The 20,415-nt window shown below is 36.1% G+C and overlaps 1 protein-coding gene across 2 annotated transcripts in view; it reads right to left on the reverse strand.

Annotated features, from left to right (window-relative positions):
* LOC107683516 (dedicator of cytokinesis protein 11-like) overlaps positions 1-20,415 on the reverse strand; it is a 76,166-nt gene that overhangs the window by 46,333 nt on the left and 9,418 nt on the right. For both annotated transcript variants that reach the window (XM_016479572.1, XM_016479571.1), the window contains exons 3-17: positions 20,039-20,128; positions 19,807-19,889; positions 19,662-19,722; positions 17,098-17,193; positions 12,884-13,018; positions 12,318-12,492; positions 10,555-10,634; positions 9,189-9,272; positions 8,953-9,093; positions 7,011-7,247; positions 3,241-3,363; positions 2,866-2,948; positions 2,533-2,655; positions 2,113-2,189; positions 408-592 (exon numbers count right to left, since the gene is read on the reverse strand). In XM_016479572.1, the coding sequence (XP_016335058.1) occupies positions 408-592; positions 2,113-2,189; positions 2,533-2,655; positions 2,866-2,948; positions 3,241-3,363; positions 7,011-7,247; positions 8,953-9,093; positions 9,189-9,272; positions 10,555-10,634; positions 12,318-12,492; positions 12,884-13,018; positions 17,098-17,193; positions 19,662-19,722; positions 19,807-19,889; positions 20,039-20,128 (1,773 nt within the window). The remainder of the gene's footprint in view (positions 1-407; positions 593-2,112; positions 2,190-2,532; positions 2,656-2,865; positions 2,949-3,240; positions 3,364-7,010; positions 7,248-8,952; positions 9,094-9,188; positions 9,273-10,554; positions 10,635-12,317; positions 12,493-12,883; positions 13,019-17,097; positions 17,194-19,661; positions 19,723-19,806; positions 19,890-20,038; positions 20,129-20,415) is intronic.

Below are 20,415 nucleotides of genomic sequence, written 5' to 3' on the forward strand. Positions count from 1 at the left end.
GATAGATAGATAAAACAAATAGCTATTTTGCAAATGAATAAAACTGAATGAAAGCCAATAAACAGATGTCATTAGTATTATTGAGAAACAGATCTGTAAACATGTTTGGTAGCATCTCTAATCTAGAAGAAAAGAAGTTTGAGAGTAACAGGGCAAATAGCCAGTAGTATGAGCTTTCCAGCAGTGGAGGAGGATGCAATTAACCCTGAAGTCTGTTTAATTATAGATAGGATCTTTGGTGAATTTATTATGAATAGAATCCCTGGGGCTTTTCACAGAGCCTCATGTTTGAAAACACGTAGGCAGACATTGTTACAGCTCGAAGGAGCTTGTTGTTGCACCACCACCCACAGCTTCCCAGTTCCGCTAATTACAGAATGTGCGTTGGGAAATGTGAGGAATCTCACCTTGGCAAATGTCTTCTGATTGTCGTATTTGAGCTGATGAGGATAGATGTAGAGATGGTTCTTGTAGATGGTGAATGGGTGGTTGTATCTGGCCTCTTGTGGGACAAACTCCTCCACTTCCACGGACACCCTCTCACACTGCTCCTCAAACGGCTTCACAGGAATATAAAATGATGTGACAGAGTCTGAGAAGATAAAGGTGATACATTAAATATCATACGTTATATGTTAACCTTCATGTTGTGTTCTGTTCATTTTGAAACAGAAGCTATGTTTCCATCACCATGTTTTTATGCGCATTTTGAAGTATCGCATCAGAAACGAGTGATGGAACGTCAAATTTCAGAAAAAAAATCCCTTAATTGGCAAATACGTTTTTACGCTCGCTTGAGGTGGCTTTTGACTTGTGCGAAAAAGGGTTAATGCAAATAATGGGAGATGGAAACGCATTTTGCGAATAAATTCCTCCATGCGCATAAAAAAGTCATGTGACTTTGCGCTATGGGACAGCATAACCTGAGTAACCAGCAGACCAATCTTGATGCACAGCATCTGAAATGTCATTATGGTCATTCTGAAATGCCTTTCAGAAAAATATTTCTGTATAATTGCCTCCCAGAACTGTCTTACACGAATGCGTTCCCAAACAGCAGGCATCCACCTCTGAAAGCAATGACCGCATTTATTGTGCCTGCTCACTCTGATTTTACATATAAAAATGATTATTTTCAGTGGCTTCTCCTACTTTTCTAAGTGATAATTAGTGGCAGTTTATCAGGAAGTGATGGTTTTGTTCTCTTTGACTCGTTGGATGGAAACGGTGCTTAGTCGCAAATGTTTTATGCGATATTCCAATTTTGCACATTTAACTTTAACTTGCAACTTTAAATGGAAACTCGGCTAAAGAGGATTTTCTTTTTTCCAAAAATGCCAGTTGATGTTATCGCATTGGACTAAAACCTACTGACTTTACTCACACTGCAAGATTTTTGATAATTTATGTACTTTTTAGGATTTTTACCCCTACCTTGTTAGCATCATGACACGCAATTTTTAACAGGACAGTCATCAGACCAAGAATACAAACCTAGGATTTTCAGCACAGCACAAGGGCTAAATCATGAAAACAAAATGTTTCCACAGTGTACAAATTGGCATCCCATTCCTTTTTTAAAAGTAATAAAGGTACAAATACCAGATTTATTTAAAGATAATTATTAAAAACGATTGAGATAAAATTAATCTAGCTAGTTATCAACAAAAAGACTGTATTCCTAATGCAGATTGTATCAAACTATTAAAATCACATTCCAGTGATACAATCTGTTAAACAGATATTCAATAAAAAAAATTGTCAATTATTATTTAATTAGTTAATATTTTGCAAAAGCATAATGTTTAGTTGATTCTGCATGATTTTCCCCATTGCAAAAAATGGAACATTCCACATTCCATAAAACTGACACCCAGGAAGTGACATCATTTGGTGCAACCATGTTCTCAGTGATACAAACAATGATCAAAAACTGTTCATTTATAAACGGACTTTGTTTCTATGAAATACAAATTGCATCATATGCTAAAAATGTGCCTTTAAAGAAATTGTTACAGAGAATTTAATAAGTCTACGCCTTAAAGATTTAGAAAGAGGTGTTATCAAATATTAAAAGCCAAAGGAGTTAAAATAACAGACAAACAAACTTACTTGACAAGTCTGGAGGTACACACTCAACAGTGATGTTAATTTGTCCAGGGATTGTCTGCAGTTTGCTCTTCTCTGGTCTACGAACAAAAATGTCTCTTCAAAACATTCATTATGCATAATGCAATAAAGTGACTAACAAGCAAGTACATTCATGGTGGATGACGGAGATTTTGCCAAGTGGAACAAGCCATTCACATCAACAATTTAGTGATAGGCAAACAAGTAGGTTTAATCTTAAAGGCTTTTACACCATTCTTATCACTTCTCTCTGATTTAAGGCTAGTGTGTAGGTTAGGGATCAAATTAGGACAATGTTTGTAGGATTGTTGTTACAGGCCAGGAAAATTTCTTATTGGGCAAAATCACATTGACCATTTAGGGACACTAGGCATCAAAAGACTAGTAAACATTATCACTCACTTCTTGAGATCTGTCAGCAGTTTGATGAGGTCTTCAGTGGATATCTTGCTACTGTCTTGGCGGTAGAGCGGAGAGAACTTCCCCTCAGTGTCTAAACTGCCTTGGGAGTCTTTGAACACCTGTCTGAAGACACACAACACACATATCCTTGGTGCAAGAAATGAACTTTAAAACACTTACACATTACCTAAATATGTACTAAAGCAATTTCCGAAGAGTACTGACTGTGACATTCCAGTTTGAAGGGCACGTAATTCTACTTGACGTAGAACATATATCATTTAAGCCTTACTAGTCCATCAAGTGAATAAGGATTGAGTTTCTGTGTCTTACTTGGCAGCCCAAACGAAGGGCATGCGGTACTGGCCCAGCCGCTGGCACGTCTGCTTGGCAGTCTTCAGGACTTTCTGTACCGTCTGAGAAGCAGACACATAAAAAGGCATGGAAATATTCTACAGAACATTCTGGAAGTGTTTAAATTTGAGACAATTCAGGCCCAAAACATTACTTAACAGCCAATAATTGTATAAATACAACACATTTTTCTACAATACAATCAGACTGACATTTGCAATGTTAAAATGCGTCCTAGACACTGCAGACAGCTTGTTGATGTTATGCAACTCTCTATTCTAGTAGAAAGACGTCATGACTAAGAACAGATTTTACAGTTCTCTTGACGCATGCGTTTGTTATTGAGCACCAGACCTTGCTGATGTCGGCGGTCTTAATGTAGGGCTCAGCGCAATGGGTGATGCCGTTCTGTAAAACTTTTTCCACCCGGGCCAGCAGGAAGATGTCTGTGTGGGGGTTGGTAACGGAGAAAATACCCTGGAAAACACAAAGGACACACTGTGGTTATACGAATGATTAGAAGTGAAAAGGAAAATTAAATAGACTGACAAAACATTAAAAGATTAATTATGGAAGTTCAGTGTAATTAACTCAAGTCATTTAAAAGAAAAAAGTGGGAATGCAGTAATGTAGGGCTCAGCGCAATGGGTGATGCCGTTCTGTAAAACTTTTTCCACCCGGGCCAGCAGGAAGATGTCTGTGTGGGGGTTTGTAACGGAGAAAATACCCTGGAAAACACAAAGGACACACTGTGGTTATACGAATGATTCGAAGTGAAAAGGAAAATTAAATAGACTGACAGAACATTAAAAGATTAATTATGGAAGTTCAGTGTAATTAACTCAAGTCATTTAAAAGAAAAAAGTGGGAATGCAGTGGTTGGTTTAAATAGCTATTTCATTCATTTGTTGCTGGGTTGAACAAAAACAACAACAACATGGATAATTATAGTTATTATTACGGTCATTCTATTCCAATTTTTCAAACAAACAAACACACACACATACACATACACATACACATATACATATACATACATACATACATAAATAAATAGACAGATACTTTTATTATTATTATTGTTATCTCTGGTCATTATACTCAACATTTTACATAAATACGACTGTGAAAGCTACACAGGATGCAGTGGTTGGTTTAAATAGCTATTTCATTCATTTGTTGCTGGGTTGAACAAAAACAACAACAACATGGATAATTATAGTTATTATTACGGTCATTCTATTCCAATTTTTCAAACAAACAAACACACACACATACACATACACATATACATATACATACATACATAAATAAATAGACAGATACTTTTATTATTATTATTGTTATCTCTGGTCATTATACTCAACATTTTACATAAATACGACTGTGAAAGCTACACAGAAAGTGTGCTGACTGTTTTTGAGAGACTCTCATTGGGCCACAATCCAAATTTTAAAGCATAGGCTGCTGAGATGCCTCTTTTTAACCTCTCTGAGCCCTGAAGACTTGTTGGCAGTGCACTAATATGTTGCTAATGTGCAACATAACAACAGAAAAAGAAGAAAAGAAAAAGAGTCTTATGCTGGGTACACACCATAAGATAATCGGGCTGATTTTGGGCCGATTTCTCCCCTTCCGACAATCCTAGGTAATGTCCCGATTATCTTGGTGGTTCTAAAGATTATCTTATCAGATTTTCCTGTGGTGTGAGGTGTGTTAAGAGTGACTGAATCTGCTCGGAAAACGTCGGAGGCGCCCCAATCGTGAATCGTAAATATTCAACATATTGAATATTTCGGGGGGGGGGGAACCCCGAAAACACCACACACTATAGGAGCAAAACGGTTAAATCTAGGATTTTTTGTTGTTTTTTTAACTCCCCATTATAGTGATTAGCTTTCCCTTTGGTTGGGCACTTGGAACTTCGTTTATGTAAATATGATTTTCTTCCTGTTAATGCAGTAATGCATAATGAAGTCAGAGTTATTTGATTTCAAGGGAAGAAAAGTAATAAATAGGTTGCAGACTTGTTCTATGCACTTTTGCGCTACACTGTAGAATCCAATAGTTTACCTTACTTAGATTTAATTCGTTATCTTTACTTAGTTGTTATACTTACTAGGTTATTAAGTTACAGCTACTTTCAAGGCAAATAAAACAATTTACTTAATGTTTTGAGTGACACTTACTTAAAATGGTCCCGCAATGCACTCTGGGAGTCAGTGAGTAGCTATACTTAAGTCATGAGTAAACCTAAATGAAAGGATCAAGTACCCCCTACAGTTCTTTTTTAGTTACTAGAACTCTCGTGTAAGTAAACTATACTAACTAAGCATTTGTCAGTGCAACATACTATTCCTATTTCACTTTACTTGGGTTTTTTCAAGCCAATCGGTTTGCATGCTTTTTTTAAGTAAGCCCAACTAATTCGATTTTACAGTGTACCATTTCATCATCAAAAGAAATCAAAATCATAACAAACTAAACTGCAATACATTGTTCAAGCCACTGTACTAGATGTAGTGTCTGTTTGTCTCTCAAACACGTCCAGCCATCTCTACTTCATGTCAGCTGCCCTGCGTTATGTCAGTTCCAGTAAAGCCACGTCATGTTTCCCAGGCTGCCAGCAGAGGCTTGAGACCGCCATGGCACTGGCTTTGATTTAGTGCATAGAGTTAGTGCTATGAAACAGAGCTGTGTTAAACCTAAAGCCGTTTCTGCCCTGGCAGCATGCCTTGTACAGAACAGCAAGTTCAAACACACAGATAAGTAAGCCTTGAGAGGATTAGTTAAATACAACAATCCATGATTTAAAATTGGAAAACTTCAATACCAGAGATAAAAAGATGCATTTATTTAGCAGAGCTCTCCGTATCATCCTGCATTATAAGGCATCAGGCCTGCAAAAGGTGACAGATAAATAATGAAGCAAAAACGTGTCTTCAGTTGCATTAAACGTAGTGCTAATGTGGCGTGAACGTTCACTTGCACATGATTGTACATGTGGCTGTTATTGCAAAATGGTCACAGGCTTTCAACAGAAGGCAGAAATACAATGACAAGTGAAAATGACGCAAGTCAGCCAAACAATAATTATAGTCAGCCACCTGCAGCCCTGCAAACTGCATGGATGTGCAAAATTCTGAAACCACATTGACTTCCCCATCAGAAGCACAGCAGAAGCATCCTTCTTATTCAGCAGTGCTGGACAATGCTTACTGGGGAGGGTTGCCAGTCATTTGCAGAAATATTCAGCAATGTGCAGATTTTAAAAGGTGACCAGGATAAATCTGTCACAAACTAAAGAACAGAAAGCTCTCTCTTGATTTGCTTAGGATTTTTCACCTGGTGGACCATAAAACAGGCAAAAAATCCCATTTACTTCCTTTAAAGGGGTCATATGATGCGATTTCAAGTTTTCCTTTCTCTTTGGAGTGTTACAAGCTGATTGTGCATAGATAAGATCCCTGAAGTTGCAAAGACTAAAGTCTCAAAACCAAAGAGATATTCTTTATCGAAGTTAAGACTGCCACGCCCCCTAAAAATGATCTTTAAAATAGCATCATATGACCCCTTTAAGGAAAGGAGCCACTTCTAGTGACCAATGGTGGCAGTGCTATTTTAGTATGATTGAGATACTATTATAGCTTTAATTCATATTTAATTTTTTTAATTACATTTTCTCTTTTTATTCTAGTTTTAGTTAAAAGTATTAGTAATTTTGATCGGTGTTTTTTTTTTAATAATTAAGTCTATAGTTTTATACATTTTTTTTTTTCAGTTTTAGTTTGTTATTTTAATACATTAAGTTAAACTAAATGAAAATGCTTAAATAAAATGTTTAAATGGTTTTATATTTTATTTCATTTCAGTTCATTTTATTTCAAATAACAAAAACATATGTTTTGGTTTTAGTTAACTATAATAACCCTGCTCGGAAATGGATTCTCCTGATTATTATATTATATTATAAACGTCTTTCTATAAGATAATTTCATCACTATTGTGACACTATTGGAAGTACAGCATTTTCTTTCAGCAAAGACATTCATTAATTGATTTCAGAGACTATAACACCTCTAGAAAGTAGAAATTGTAACAGTTTCAGTATGACGAGCTTTTACCTGAGTGGGGAAGCGTATAAGAGACTCCGCGACCCTCTGGAGAACTGGCAGACCGTGCCCGTTTACCCTGACTGTTTCATATCCATATCCTCCTTCTGGTTCTGTTGGTGTCCCCGGAGAAGCTTCTTGAAGCATTTCCCTCACGCAGGGTGGATTGAGGTCAACATGAAAGTCTGCAGAGATCTTGCAACCTTTGGACAGATCAAACAACGCTAGGCTGATGAAGAACGGCTCTACCTAAGGAGAAAACAAAAAGTGTGGAATGAATGAGGCTGATGAGTTATTACACCATATTTGACATCTTTACTCTAGTCATTTCGATTTAAGCAAGCAATCTGCCTGAGCATGCTGTGAGGATCATATAGTTTGTTATTGATAAAGATTATATAATTTAATGACAGCAAATTAGATTCAAGCAAAAGATGTATTTATGTAACCACACCTCTGTATGTAATTTTACTCCATTCGCATCAGTCATGTCTCTTTAGATCATTTAGCAAAGTGTGGGAAAGTCAATGCGTTCCGAGGAAGCAGCAGCTTTCCAAACCCTGCTGATGAGCGCCAGCATTCCTTCCCTGGAGCCATTGAAAGTGCTTCACTGAGCGTAACCATATTCATCACTATCCTCTGTCCTCATGCCAACAATCTCTAATTCATCTCTCATTAAAAGAGCTCCATGATATTCAACTATAATGACCTATAACTGCTGTTCGCTGACAGTCTAAGCTAGAGAATAGTTCAAATAATTGACATTTATTATTTAACCTGGGGCCTAAAAAAGGGAATTCAGGGTTTTCATGTGATTAGTGTTTGTAGCTTAAAAACATATGGTTTTAAAAATACATACTTTACATTTATATTTAGCAGACACTTTTATCGACTTACAAATGAGGACAATAGTAGCAATCAAACCAACAAAAGAGCAATAACATGTAAGTGCTGTGAAGAGTCCCAGTTAGTCTAATGCAGTACGTGTAGCAAGGTTTTTCTTTTATTTTTTTTATAATAAACAAAAAGAAAACATGCAGATAGAACTCTAGTGTTAGAGGGTCAGTTACTTTTCTTTTTTTATCACATATCCTCTGTACAGGGCATTAAGACTAGGAAAAGGCAGGACTATACTATAGCTAAAAATATATTTTTAATTTACAAATCAATTTTTAGGTTTTGAACTACAGTGTGTTTGTCTTTAACACCGATATTTTAAAATGTTAAAAAAGGTTGTATTTCAAATTTAGATTATAATTTGTTTTTTTTTTTTGTATGTACACCAGTATACATATAAATATGCATTTAAATTAGCAGTTCAGCACTTTTTATTATTATTATTATTACTACTATTTTATTATTTAATTGACTATAGCAAACCGTATTTTCAACTTTGCATATTTAACAAATAAATTGTTGTTATTCTTTATTCATCTTTTAATATAAAGAGTTTTACTCTAAGATGTTGAAAATAAATACTTTTTTTTTTCTTTTTTAAATCAGATACATGCAAATGATGATTTAAAATAATATGCCTACTATTCTTCTTTCTATAACTGTGATGTCAGACATATTTAAAAACCAAGAGGAGGAAGCTGTCATGGAAAAAAGCCACAAACTCAAGTACAGGATATCCTTTTTAAGATATACCAGGACTCTCTCTATATATTAAGAAATTCACAAAAACAACTTGCATCTACAGAGGACAAATATGAATGGCGTAGTCCCACCAGGGTAACAGAGCACAATGGTATAATTATGATTGTGCTTAGAAAACAATAGGGATATACTGCTTTGGCTAATATCGATCATGATTTTTCATAGACTAAACATTCTCATGTGTCTAAGATCAACATTACAGTAGCATTGGTAGCATCACAAAACAGGACCAACAGGATCAAGAAAATGTGACACTGGCAAACAAGATGAAACTCATAGATTAGGGCTTACTCACGTTGGTTAAGATGGCATCATTCTTCTCACTGACACATCCTTGAAGGCTAAAGGTCAAGTCGTGACAGCTAACCATGATTCTTCGTCCAAATCGCTCTTCAAATGGCTTCATGTCAGGCTCGATGCCTGAAAAATCTAATCTCTGAAGAGGAATAGAGAGATATCATTCATTCATTTTCACACAGGCAAAGAAAGACTGTCTTTCTAATAGCTGTACATTGGACATAATGGACTAACCTGCATCTCAGGATCCAGGGTGAAGATCTTCTGTCGACCTTCATTCCTGCTCATTTTATTCAGCTGGTCAGTTTCTCTGGCATACTGGAGATAACAGGACAAAATACTGTTTGCATTTTTAAAAACATATAAATAAACAAATAACAAAATTCACCAAAATGTGATATAGAGAAAAGAGCACAGTGCTTAAATAATACTCAAAATTGAAAGCTACCCAAGATATAAATGCATTTGTTTCTTCATCGGAACAGATTTGGATAAATTTGGCATTACATAACTTGCTTTCCAATGGATCCTCTGCAGTGAATGGGTGCCGTCAGAATGAGAGTTCAAACAGCTGATAAAAAACATTACTATAATTCACAAGTAATCCACATGACTCCAGTCCATCAATTAATGTCTTGTGAAGTGAAAAGCTGCGTGTCTGTTTTTAACTTCAAACCGTTGCTTCCAGCTAAAAATATGAGTACTGTATCCATAATACTGCCTGCTCCAGAAAAAAATGTAATCTAATCTGAATCACGAGAGAAATATGTATAGATCAAGCACTGTTTACAAGTGAAAATGGTCCAAAACTGTTCTGGAAAACCGGGGATGGAACTGGAGGAAGCGTTATTACAGATTATGGACTCATATTTTGGCCAGAAGCGACAGTTTAAAGTTAAAACACCTTAATGATGGACTTGTTTCTTAACATGCAGCTTTTAACTTCACAAGACATTAATTGATGTACTGGAGTTGTGTGGATTACTTGTGGATTATTGTGATGTTTTTATCAGCTGTTTGGACTCTCATTCTGACGGCACCCATTCACTTGATCCATTGATGAATAAGTGATGTAATGCTACATTTCTGTTCCAATGAATAAACAAACTCATCTACATCTTGGATGGACCTGAGGGTGATTACATTTTTAGCAAATCTTCATTTATGCGTTAATATACTTTGTCCCACAATTCACTGAAATCAATTCGACCTTCCATTTGTAGTACAATGAATAAACCAGAAGCAAAATCAACCGCAATTTTTAATATCTCTTTCTTGACTTTTTTTTTCAACTGACCTGTCATAATTTAAGACATTTAAGCAAATTAGTGGACTATAAATGCAAAATAATATTTATTTCTGTGACGCCACTGAATTAAACAATGCAACACAATGAGATCAGGTGACAACAATAAAGCATGCTTCTGTTTTGTGTATTATTGCATACTATTACATATTTTTGAGTAGTAAACAGTCAGCAGTATATACAGCACATTATGCAATAGACAATATTCCAGTATTCTGAACTCAGCCACTTAAAATGCACAAAGAAGTGTTCAAACCACTACAGATAGCATTGTAATTATTTTGTATCAAGTACCTTCATTAGCTCTGGATGAAGACTCCGGCCAAAGCTCTCCGCAATGTTCTCTGGTTTCCCCTGACTACTGCTGTCGTCATCTGTTTGGATGAGACACTTGTTAATCAAAAGGCAAACTGATTAATTCTAACAGAAGATGCATGCATAACAGACAAAGCGTTTTATCATTATGTAGTGTGTGAATATGGGCTTATCTCCGACACCAAGCAGAACAATGAAAACGGTCTTTAGCCACGGCTGACTGGTACTAAAAAGTAACAGACAAAATCTTATATTTGCTGATCAAGGTGTTGGATATATTTGAAAGTAAAATGAGTTTCTAAACTGCTCCACTGGAACAGAAAGCAGCACCATTAACTGTAATGTGTGTGTGTGTGTTTAATGGTGTCAAATCTGGGACACTAGGTGGAGCTTTCTGGGAAATCAGCTGCCCTCATTTATTTATGTAGACACTAGAGAAGGTGGGTTGCTACAAGATTTATCTCCACACTGTGAGGTGGAAGATTTTTAAATGGCTGCTTGGTTCTTATACTGTCACTTTCCATAAAGAGGTTACACACTGGTCTGGTTTTATTCCATTATACAGATTTGAAAAACTATTATCTAACACAGGACACAAAATATCTATCTCTCTCCTCTTGTTAAAATGGTGATTTTGGCCTAAATCCTGCAATTAAGATCAAATCAACAACGTAATAATGTTAGTATAATCTTAATCGATAATCAATTCACTGCATTAATGTTTTCAATTATTAGCTTATTTTAATGACAAAAAAATATGTTAGCCCACATTTAATTTATGCAATCCTTTTAAATGCATTTTCTGAAGCACCTTTCGTTGCTGAAAAAGGAAAAGAACTGTAAAATATTACAGACTCTATTTTGTACACCATTCATGGAAAGTGCTTGGTATACTATCTAGACTTACAATAAACAAAACAAATGCCTTTCAACACAGATCTGAATTCTGTATATTAGTCATTCCAAAAACCGAGAAGCTAGAGATTGAAAGCACGTTATTGAAAACATAATTTCATTTCCTCATGACCAGCACATGGAAGGTCTTAAAAACAAACGCCACTATTGACCAAAGTTTATACCACAGAAGCACAGGGAGTTGTTTATCAGTGTCTTTACTGAACAGGCCAAAAGTAGCATTCCCTTCACAGCTCCTCTATATGAATACAGCCTCCCGAACATTTCAGTAATCTGTCAACACGAGAATATTTACTCGAAGTCCAAACGACTGCCTCCTATAATAAAACAGCAGAAACTGTACTAATACTATTATTATTATTCAGCTGGCCTTATTTGAATACAGAGAAAACATCAAGTTCAATAGGTTTCAAAAAGGCCCCAATATAAAACAATTTGGAAGAGGCAGAATGGGAACTATGCATCTTTTCAGGAAGCAGCACATACCAGAATTTGCCTATGTTGCCAAAATGCTCGTCATTTGGTTATGTGGGGGGATCGTTTGGATATTTTCATTAATAAGAGGGCGGTATTTGTTCCCAGACGAATGGGAATCAGGGAGAACAGCCAATTAAAAACTGCTCATTGTTGGTATTTTGGGAGTGACATCATGTCTTCTTTGATGATGATGCAATAAGTTACATCATTAAAGTGATGATGGTGCTCACACAATTGAAATGCTTAAAAGGATAGTTCAAAACTCATGATGTTCCAAACCAGTAAAGTTTATTTTATGGAGAAAGTCTGAAGCATCTTCACATGTGTTAATGGGGGTGTGTGTTATTTACCCAGAGAACCTTCAGAAGGTTCTGATCCATTCCTCCTGTCATCCATCGTGCTCAGTAAGGTCTGTTTCAGCGTGTTTACCCACTCCTCCATCTCGGCCTCGCTGTCTGCCGCCAGATAGTGACTGTTACCTTCCTGCATCTTCAGCTCAAAGCCATTGCGCTTCATCTTAGGACACTGCAAGAAATGTGCTGCGTCAGTCGGTGGAGGAATTTAATGGTGTGACTTTAAGAGCTGTTTGTGGTTATAATAATAATGGGTGTTCGGCAAGGAAGATTCCTCTGGTTGTGTTACAGAGCCTGAGGGCTGCTACGTGCTGTTGTAAAACTTCCTGAAATATGTATCAAACCAACTTCAGATATTTCCATATTCAGATACTTCCAAGATGTAAAACAAAACATCACTTCATCATTTATAATGCTCATTTCTAGCAACAAAGAAAAGCTTTATAAGAGCATTTTACATACTTTCTGACTTAAAATTAAACACTGTTCATCAAGCCCTGTAAACCTTTGTACCTTTTGATCACATGACAGTCAAGCAAAAATGAAAAAGTTACATTATGTACCGGAACTACATCAATACAGGAGTCCAGATAGATGGAGCCTTTTGATTCTTTGTAGTTTTTCTCATCTTTGTATGAATTCAGTATGTAAGAACCATCGGGGAGTTGAGACAGGTAGAAATACCTCCTCTTGAACACCTGTGGAGAAAAAAAAAATAACGTGTAAAAACTAGAGCCAGAAATACTGTGATATGTTTACAGACATTTTCATCCCTCATATTTATTTTGAAAATATCGTAAACAGAACAAGGATCTTTATGCTCACAAATGCAGCATTTATCTAACCAAGAATACAGTAAAAACAGTACTAATGTGAAATAAGTACAATTTTAAAGAAAAAGTATATTTTAAAATGTATTTTGGTCCTTTGATGGCAAAGCAGAATTTTCAGCATCGTTACTCCAGTCTTCAGTGTCACATGATCCTTCAGAAATCATTCTAATATGCTGATTTGGTGCTCAAAAACATTTATTTTTAATCCTAATTTCTTATTAATCTTAACTGTATACATATTTTTTTATAATTTAAAGGGATAGTTCACCCAAAAATGAAAATTCTGTCATTAATTACTCACCCTCATGTCATTCTAATCCCGTAAGACCTCAGTTCATCTTCGGAACACAAATTAAAGGGATAGTTCACCCAAAAATGAAAATTTGATGTTTATCTGCTTACCCCCAGGGCATCCAAGATGTAGGTGACTTTGTTTCTTCAGTAGAACACAAACAGAGATTTTTAACTCAAACCGTTGCAGTCTGTCAGTCATATAATGGAAGTGAATGGGAATCACGGCTTTGAGAGTCAAAAAAACATACACAAACAAAACCAAATTAAACCCTGCGGCTCGTGACAATACACTGATGTGTAAAGACACAAAACGATCAGTCTGTGCAAGAAACTGAACAGTATTTATATCGTTTTTTACCTCTGATTTACTGCAATGTCCGAACTGTCCTGAGCGCGTCTTCTTCTTCTTCTTCTTGCTTTACAGCGGATCGCAGACTTATAAGTGCATTACCGCCACCTATCTCGCAAATGGACCATTGACACTCCTAATTGAGATTGTAGATAAAGTGTCAATGGTCCATTTGAGAGATAGGTGGCGGTAATGCACTTATAAGTCTGCGATCTGCCGTAAAGCAAGAAGAAGAAGAAGAAGAAGCGATCAAGGTCCAGAAACATAGCAAGGAGATCGATAAAATAATCCATGTGACATCAAGGGTTCAACCGTAATTTTACGAAGCTACGAGAATACTGTTTGTACGCAAAGAAATAAAAAATAACGACTTTATTCAACAATTCGTCTCCTCTGCGTCACCCTGGTGCCATTTTGGAGAGTATCCACTGAACGTAAACAGCGTATGCTATTCTGTGTCTGCTGCGTCACCCGGATACATTGTTTTCATTCAAATCAAAGCGTAAACAACATAGAAAACGTATCCGCATGACGCAGCTGACACAGAATAGCATAGAATAGTAAGCCGTTATTTCTGTTTTCTTTGCGTACAAAAAGTATTCTCGTAGCTTCGGAAAACTACAGTTTAACCCCTGATGTCACATGGATTATTTTACCGATCTTGCTACATTTCTGGACCTTGATCGTGGTAATTACATTACTGTCTATGGGAGGGTCAGAGAGCTCTCAGAATTCATCAAAAATATCTTAATTTGTGTTCCGAAGATGAACGGAGGTCTTACGGGTTTAGAACGACATGAGGGTGAGTAATTAATGACAGAATTTTCATTTTTGGGTGAACTAACCCTTTAAAACCTAACAAGCACCTTTTTGTCAAATGTTATGCCTAAAAAGTGTGGTTCTGGTCTTTTCTTAAAATGGTTTGATAGTTTTTTTATGTAATACAAACAGTGTTTGAAGTGGGCCGGTACGTAGTATTATATATATTTTAGTCTTTAGCGTACCAGCACTTTTTCGTGCGTACCGGCACTTCTGACATGTTGCCGGTTCTGAGTCAAAGCATCAGTGTCTGGGTGATTAGAAATGACACTATAAAGCACACTACTCAGGAGGTCATTTGAAACCGGTAAACTTCTGGAAAGTTCAAGATTCCAGTAAGGGAATGCATTAGCAATAAGTAATAAGTTCAAAACAGCACAATTTCATCAGAGATGGTGGAGAGAATAGTGACTCGCGTCCAGATGGCAGTAAATTATTATTTTCAGCATGTATTTATTTGGCTTAAAAGCAGGAGTGTTTTATAATGAATGCCGGCTGATGGTGTTTTAGATTATGTGCTGGACAGTGGTTTAGTTATTCTGAATGGATCCGTATAGTAGCATGTACAGTCAGGTTAAGGCAGCAGGTTTAGTCGTCTTTTGGTGGCTCCCTGTGGTCCTGTTTGGTATCGCAGCTTAACTGGTGCTTATTTATATTAAAATGCTCTAGACAATTCTTTCTTTCTTTCTTTCTTTCTTCGGTTCGGGAGTACCGGCACTTATTTTTTTCCACTTCAAGCACTGAGTATAGTGACCTCATATTTGTCAAAAAAAAAGGGAATTTTGATTTCTCAGTTCATGACTGATGAAGTGTTTGACTGATGAAGCATGATAATTACCACACAATTGCAACTGTATATGGTTTATCTGTGTTCTTCAAGCCATCTCTGGTATTTTTCATATGGATAATGTATATTTATAATGCAATGCTAATTGACATAGCCTTTAACGCTGTATAGAATACTATAAAATAACTTCTGCCTCAATCTGTGATAAAAAGCCTCTTCATTTCAAAGAAAGAAGTTATTTCAAACAGTCGATTGATGATATAATGCGCAAATTTGGAGTAAAAGTACATTGTTATTCTCATAAACTGTTGTACTTTGATGCTGTACTGATGGGAGAAACTGACCTTTTAATTGAACCATTTGTTTCGCTATTATGGATGGATGCGCTTTATTTCACTTCTTTTGGAATGAAGCACTGCAACACCCGTTGACTGCCATTAAAACAGCTTAGAAGATCAAAGACAATTTTTAATATAACTCCGACTAGGGCTGCACGATAAATCGAAATGGAATCGAGATCGCGATTCGACAGAAGCTGCGATTGTCATGCGTATAGAGCCATAGTTCACTGAGAAGCTATGCAAACAGCTGTCATTATCGCGAACGATTTCTTTGATTTCATAATCGCGCAATAAAATCGTCTGCGATTTTTTTGCGTAACTTGTCAGTGAACAAGTTAGTACTACTATGTGTAGTAAATTCAACTCCATCTGAAAGCACGTGATGATGATTTCCTGCTGATTACAAAACGCAGCTTAACTGGTGCTTATTTATATTAAAAACTCTCTAGACAATTTTCTTTCTTTCGGCATAATATACATACATTGGGAATTATGAAAAGCAATAATTTTTTTTGGGGGGGTGGGGGGAGGGGCACTTCTTTTTATCCACTTCAAGCACTGAATACAAATACAAAGTTTGGCTCAAAAATCACTTCACACAAGCTATATCCACATATTATCTATTATTAATAGTATATGAAATAATTTTTTGACCTTCTGACTAATGAGTAATGGGATTGAATAATCAGAATCAGAATCAGAAGAGCTTTATTACCAAGTATGTTTACACACACAAGGAATTTGACTTGACGACAGGAGCTTCCAGTGCTGAAGAAAGTACAGACATAGTGCAGACATACAAAGGAATAACACAGTAGGGATGGAATATAACACTAATATAAGAAAAAAAACAGAAATTAAATAATGTACTATATACAAAAATAGAAGTATAGGGGAAAAAAAGTAATTGTTTAGATAAATGTACAGATATGTTTATTAGTGTGCAGATATGTTATTTACAAAGTGTGCAGTTTACAAGTGTACAAATTTTGGATTCAAAAACAACAGAAAAATTGCGGAGCTCAGTGTTGTGGCTGCCATTTGCTGCGCTATCAGTGACTATTTTATCGTATAATAAGTTGTATAATTTACCATATATCCTTCACACAAAGTACTTGCGAGACATAATTTAGTGCAGAGTGCTGCACTTTGTTAACAACGTGTTTTTGTGTATGAACATTAGTGCATGTAATTGACATTTCTGATTTACCAAAAAACAAAAGACCTTACAGGCCTCTCCAACAATGGGTCTTCAAACTGCATTGATCAGCAGATGTACAGTATATTGAGGAACAATGACTGCTGTAGATCTGCTGATGTCTTTTAATAAAAGTGCACCGATGATTTCACTAACCTTCATGGAGACAGACAGACTGCTGTTGATGTTGGCCTTCTGCAGCCAGCCCTGCTTCATTACACCTCCTCTCTGAGAGCAAAGAGATGATGAATCCTGAAACACACACACACAAAGTAAGAACTAATGAACAGACAGACTGATCTGAATACAAAGACTCACATCAATGCATTTCTATGCATGCAACCTCTCTGCCTTAAAGATCAAATGCTCTGACACAAACATGAACACTGTGTGTTCTGATTTTACAAACGTTCATGCAAATAAGCACTCGTACAGTAACTTAACATCACACGCACATTAACACAATACAACAATTAAGTACTTACAAACATCTTGTTTGAAAACAAATACAATACTTATAACAGTAATATTAATGTATTCATAAACGGTAGAATGGGGTGGGATTTTTTACTTACAGCTACTATAAATGTGTGTGTGTGTGTGTGGGGGTGTCTAATTTAATTGAAGTGGCCTGGCGTCCTTTATGGATGTGCTTTTCTCTAGCTCTCCACTGTAATATAATTGTCCAAATGCCCTTCTCCTCTCTTTCCTCCAGCATTTCCCATTCCCTCCCTCTCTTTCTGTTCCTAACAGCCCCTCTGAGACAGATCAATTGCCTGCACCCTCTTCTCCCTTTTGAGTCACTCAGCTAATTGATTAAATTAAATGAATGTGACAGAGCCTGATATACTGTACACATACACTACTGAAAAGTTCAGAAGTTTGGGGTCAGTAAGATATTTTTTAATGTTTAAAAAATGCTCTTACATTCACCAATGCTGCATATATTACGGTAAAGTATATACAGTAAAATGTATTATTATGAAATATCTTTACAAAAGTTTTATTTATTATTATTTTAATGTATTTTTAAATGTAATGTATTCATGTAATGCAAAGCTGAATTTTCAGCATCCTTACTCCAGTCTTCAGTGTCACAGAATCCTTCAGAAATCATTCTAATATGATTATTTGGGGCTCAAGAAATATTTCTTATGATTTTAAATGTAGAAAACAGTTGTGCTGCTTAATATTTTTGTGGAAACAGTTCAGGGGAAAAAAAATGTTTTTCAGGATTCTTTGATGAATATAAAGTTTAAAAAAAACAGCATTTATTTGAAATAGAAATCCTTTGTAATAAAAGTTATTTTTTTTGTTAATTAATTTAAAAGTTAATTAATATTAATTTCTAATAATAATAATAATAATAATAACAACTGGCCCCAATCTCTTCTCAGTTATGTATAATATGAGGTACTATGACAGTGATATCATTTCATTATTGATCAAAGGAGGAAGTCATGTAAATTTACAGCAAAGGTATGGAATGTAAAGTCCATTTTTGGTAGCTAAAAATTGGGTGTTATATAAAATATCTTTTGTGTTCCATAGAAGAAAATAATGCATAGAGGTTTGGAAAGACATATAGGTGAGTGAGTATATCTGAATTTTACAACTGAACAAGATACTGAATTCATTCTCATATAATTTCCTTATTATTGTGTACATTTTTGGCTTCACTAGCCTCATTCTTTAGGCCAGAAATGTTCTTTTAGGTCTTCAGAATTAGAACTCATTTCATTTAACTCCACTAAGTGAACTGTAAGGAAAAAGGCTAGACTATCCATGTCTAAACGTGCATACACACAGATTTAGACATGCGCGCACACACACACACACACACAGGGTGGAGAAGCAATCTCTTTGCCCTGTAATCACCACTCCTTACATCTAATTTTATCAAGATCTGCTGGACACTTCAGTGTGTGTCTATTAATAGACCATGAGGGTCAGGTTCCATGTAATGGACCGTATGGCCTTCATTTCTACATCTGATTATGACCTCACAGAAGCCTCACAAAATTTACAGTGCTGTCTGGGAAGAACAATATCTACAATGTCAATAGAAGGTGTAGCACAATTCAACAAGATGTGTTGACACTTAAGACAACTGGTGGATGTGAATGCGAAAGTTGGCATTAACACTCTTGAGAACCTGAGTACTTGAGTATCTGGGCGTAAAAGCAATAAATTATCATGAAAACACAATAAATGTGTGACTTTTTAACTCCAAATAATTTCACACAAATCAAAATTCTGTCCAAGTCATCAGACACCCATAGTACTGTTCAGTCATGGTGGGAATTTGCAGGCCAACCGAGAAGGCTTCACCACAGGTTCCCTCGGAAATTTCTAATGAGTTTTTAGAACAGTGGCTTTTGATTTAGTCTGTGGTTAACATTCTGTTTTTGTGCTACAACATAAATTACACACAGTGTGTATGTTGAATGTGAATTTTAAAACTGCTCTTTGCTAACCAAATTTCTAACCATTTATATAAAGACTCAAGACTCCAGTGTTTTATCTGTGATAAAATGGTTACCATATTTTCCCTTTTAAAATGGAAAAAAATTTTTTTTGTTCAGTTTGTTTTGACACGGCAAACAGGGTAATACACAATTACACAGAACAGTTTAAACAAGAGAGCGATGAGAGAAGATATTGAGACAGTGTGATATTCTATACTCTGTTTTCCATCGGCTAACATTAATGTCTCTTACCTCCTCCCCCTCATCCACCTCAAACACTTGGTTGGGAAGCTTTTCCGTCTTCATCCCTTTACTGCAAGACAGAAAAATTAGCTTACACCAAACTTTGGAAATAGCCCTGCAAAAGCTTTGGCAAAAAATGCAAACTTTGACATACCAGGGCAGCGTCCGGAAATCTCCAGAGTAGGCCTCGTAATTATAGTTGATGACGTGCCAGTTGGTGCTGTACATCTTAATGCACTGCCAAAGAGCATAAGCATTGCTCAGTTACTCAATCGCATGAGCAGAAACGCATCAAAAAATGAAAAACAGGAAAATGTGATCTCATATTTTATTAGTCTGGAAAACTGTAGTCTTCACTCAAATTTTGGCATTGAGAGGTTCTTTACCTCTTTGGCAAACAGGCTTTTTGCGTCGTTCTCAGCATTTTGAGGAACTGAAGGAACAATGGTCCTCCTTTGGCGTTCAATCTGTGCTTCCTAGATAGACAAACAGAGAGACAGATGTAGATAGATAGATAGATAGATAGATAGAATGACAAAAAAGAGTGAACGAAAGAAAGAGCGAATGAACGAACGACCGACAGACAGACAGACAGACAGACAGATAGACAGATAGGTAGATAGATGAACGAACGGACAGACAGACAGACAGACAGATAGACAGATAGGTAGATAGATAGATAGATAGATAGATAATAGATAGAACGACCGACAGACAGACAGACAGACAGACAGACAGACAGATAGACAGATAGGACAGATAG

This window comes from Sinocyclocheilus anshuiensis, unplaced genomic scaffold (assembly GCF_001515605.1).
Source record: "Sinocyclocheilus anshuiensis isolate Anshui unplaced genomic scaffold, SAMN03320099.WGS_v1.1 scaffold874, whole genome shotgun sequence".
NCBI lineage: Eukaryota > Metazoa > Chordata > Actinopteri > Cypriniformes > Cyprinidae > Sinocyclocheilus > Sinocyclocheilus anshuiensis.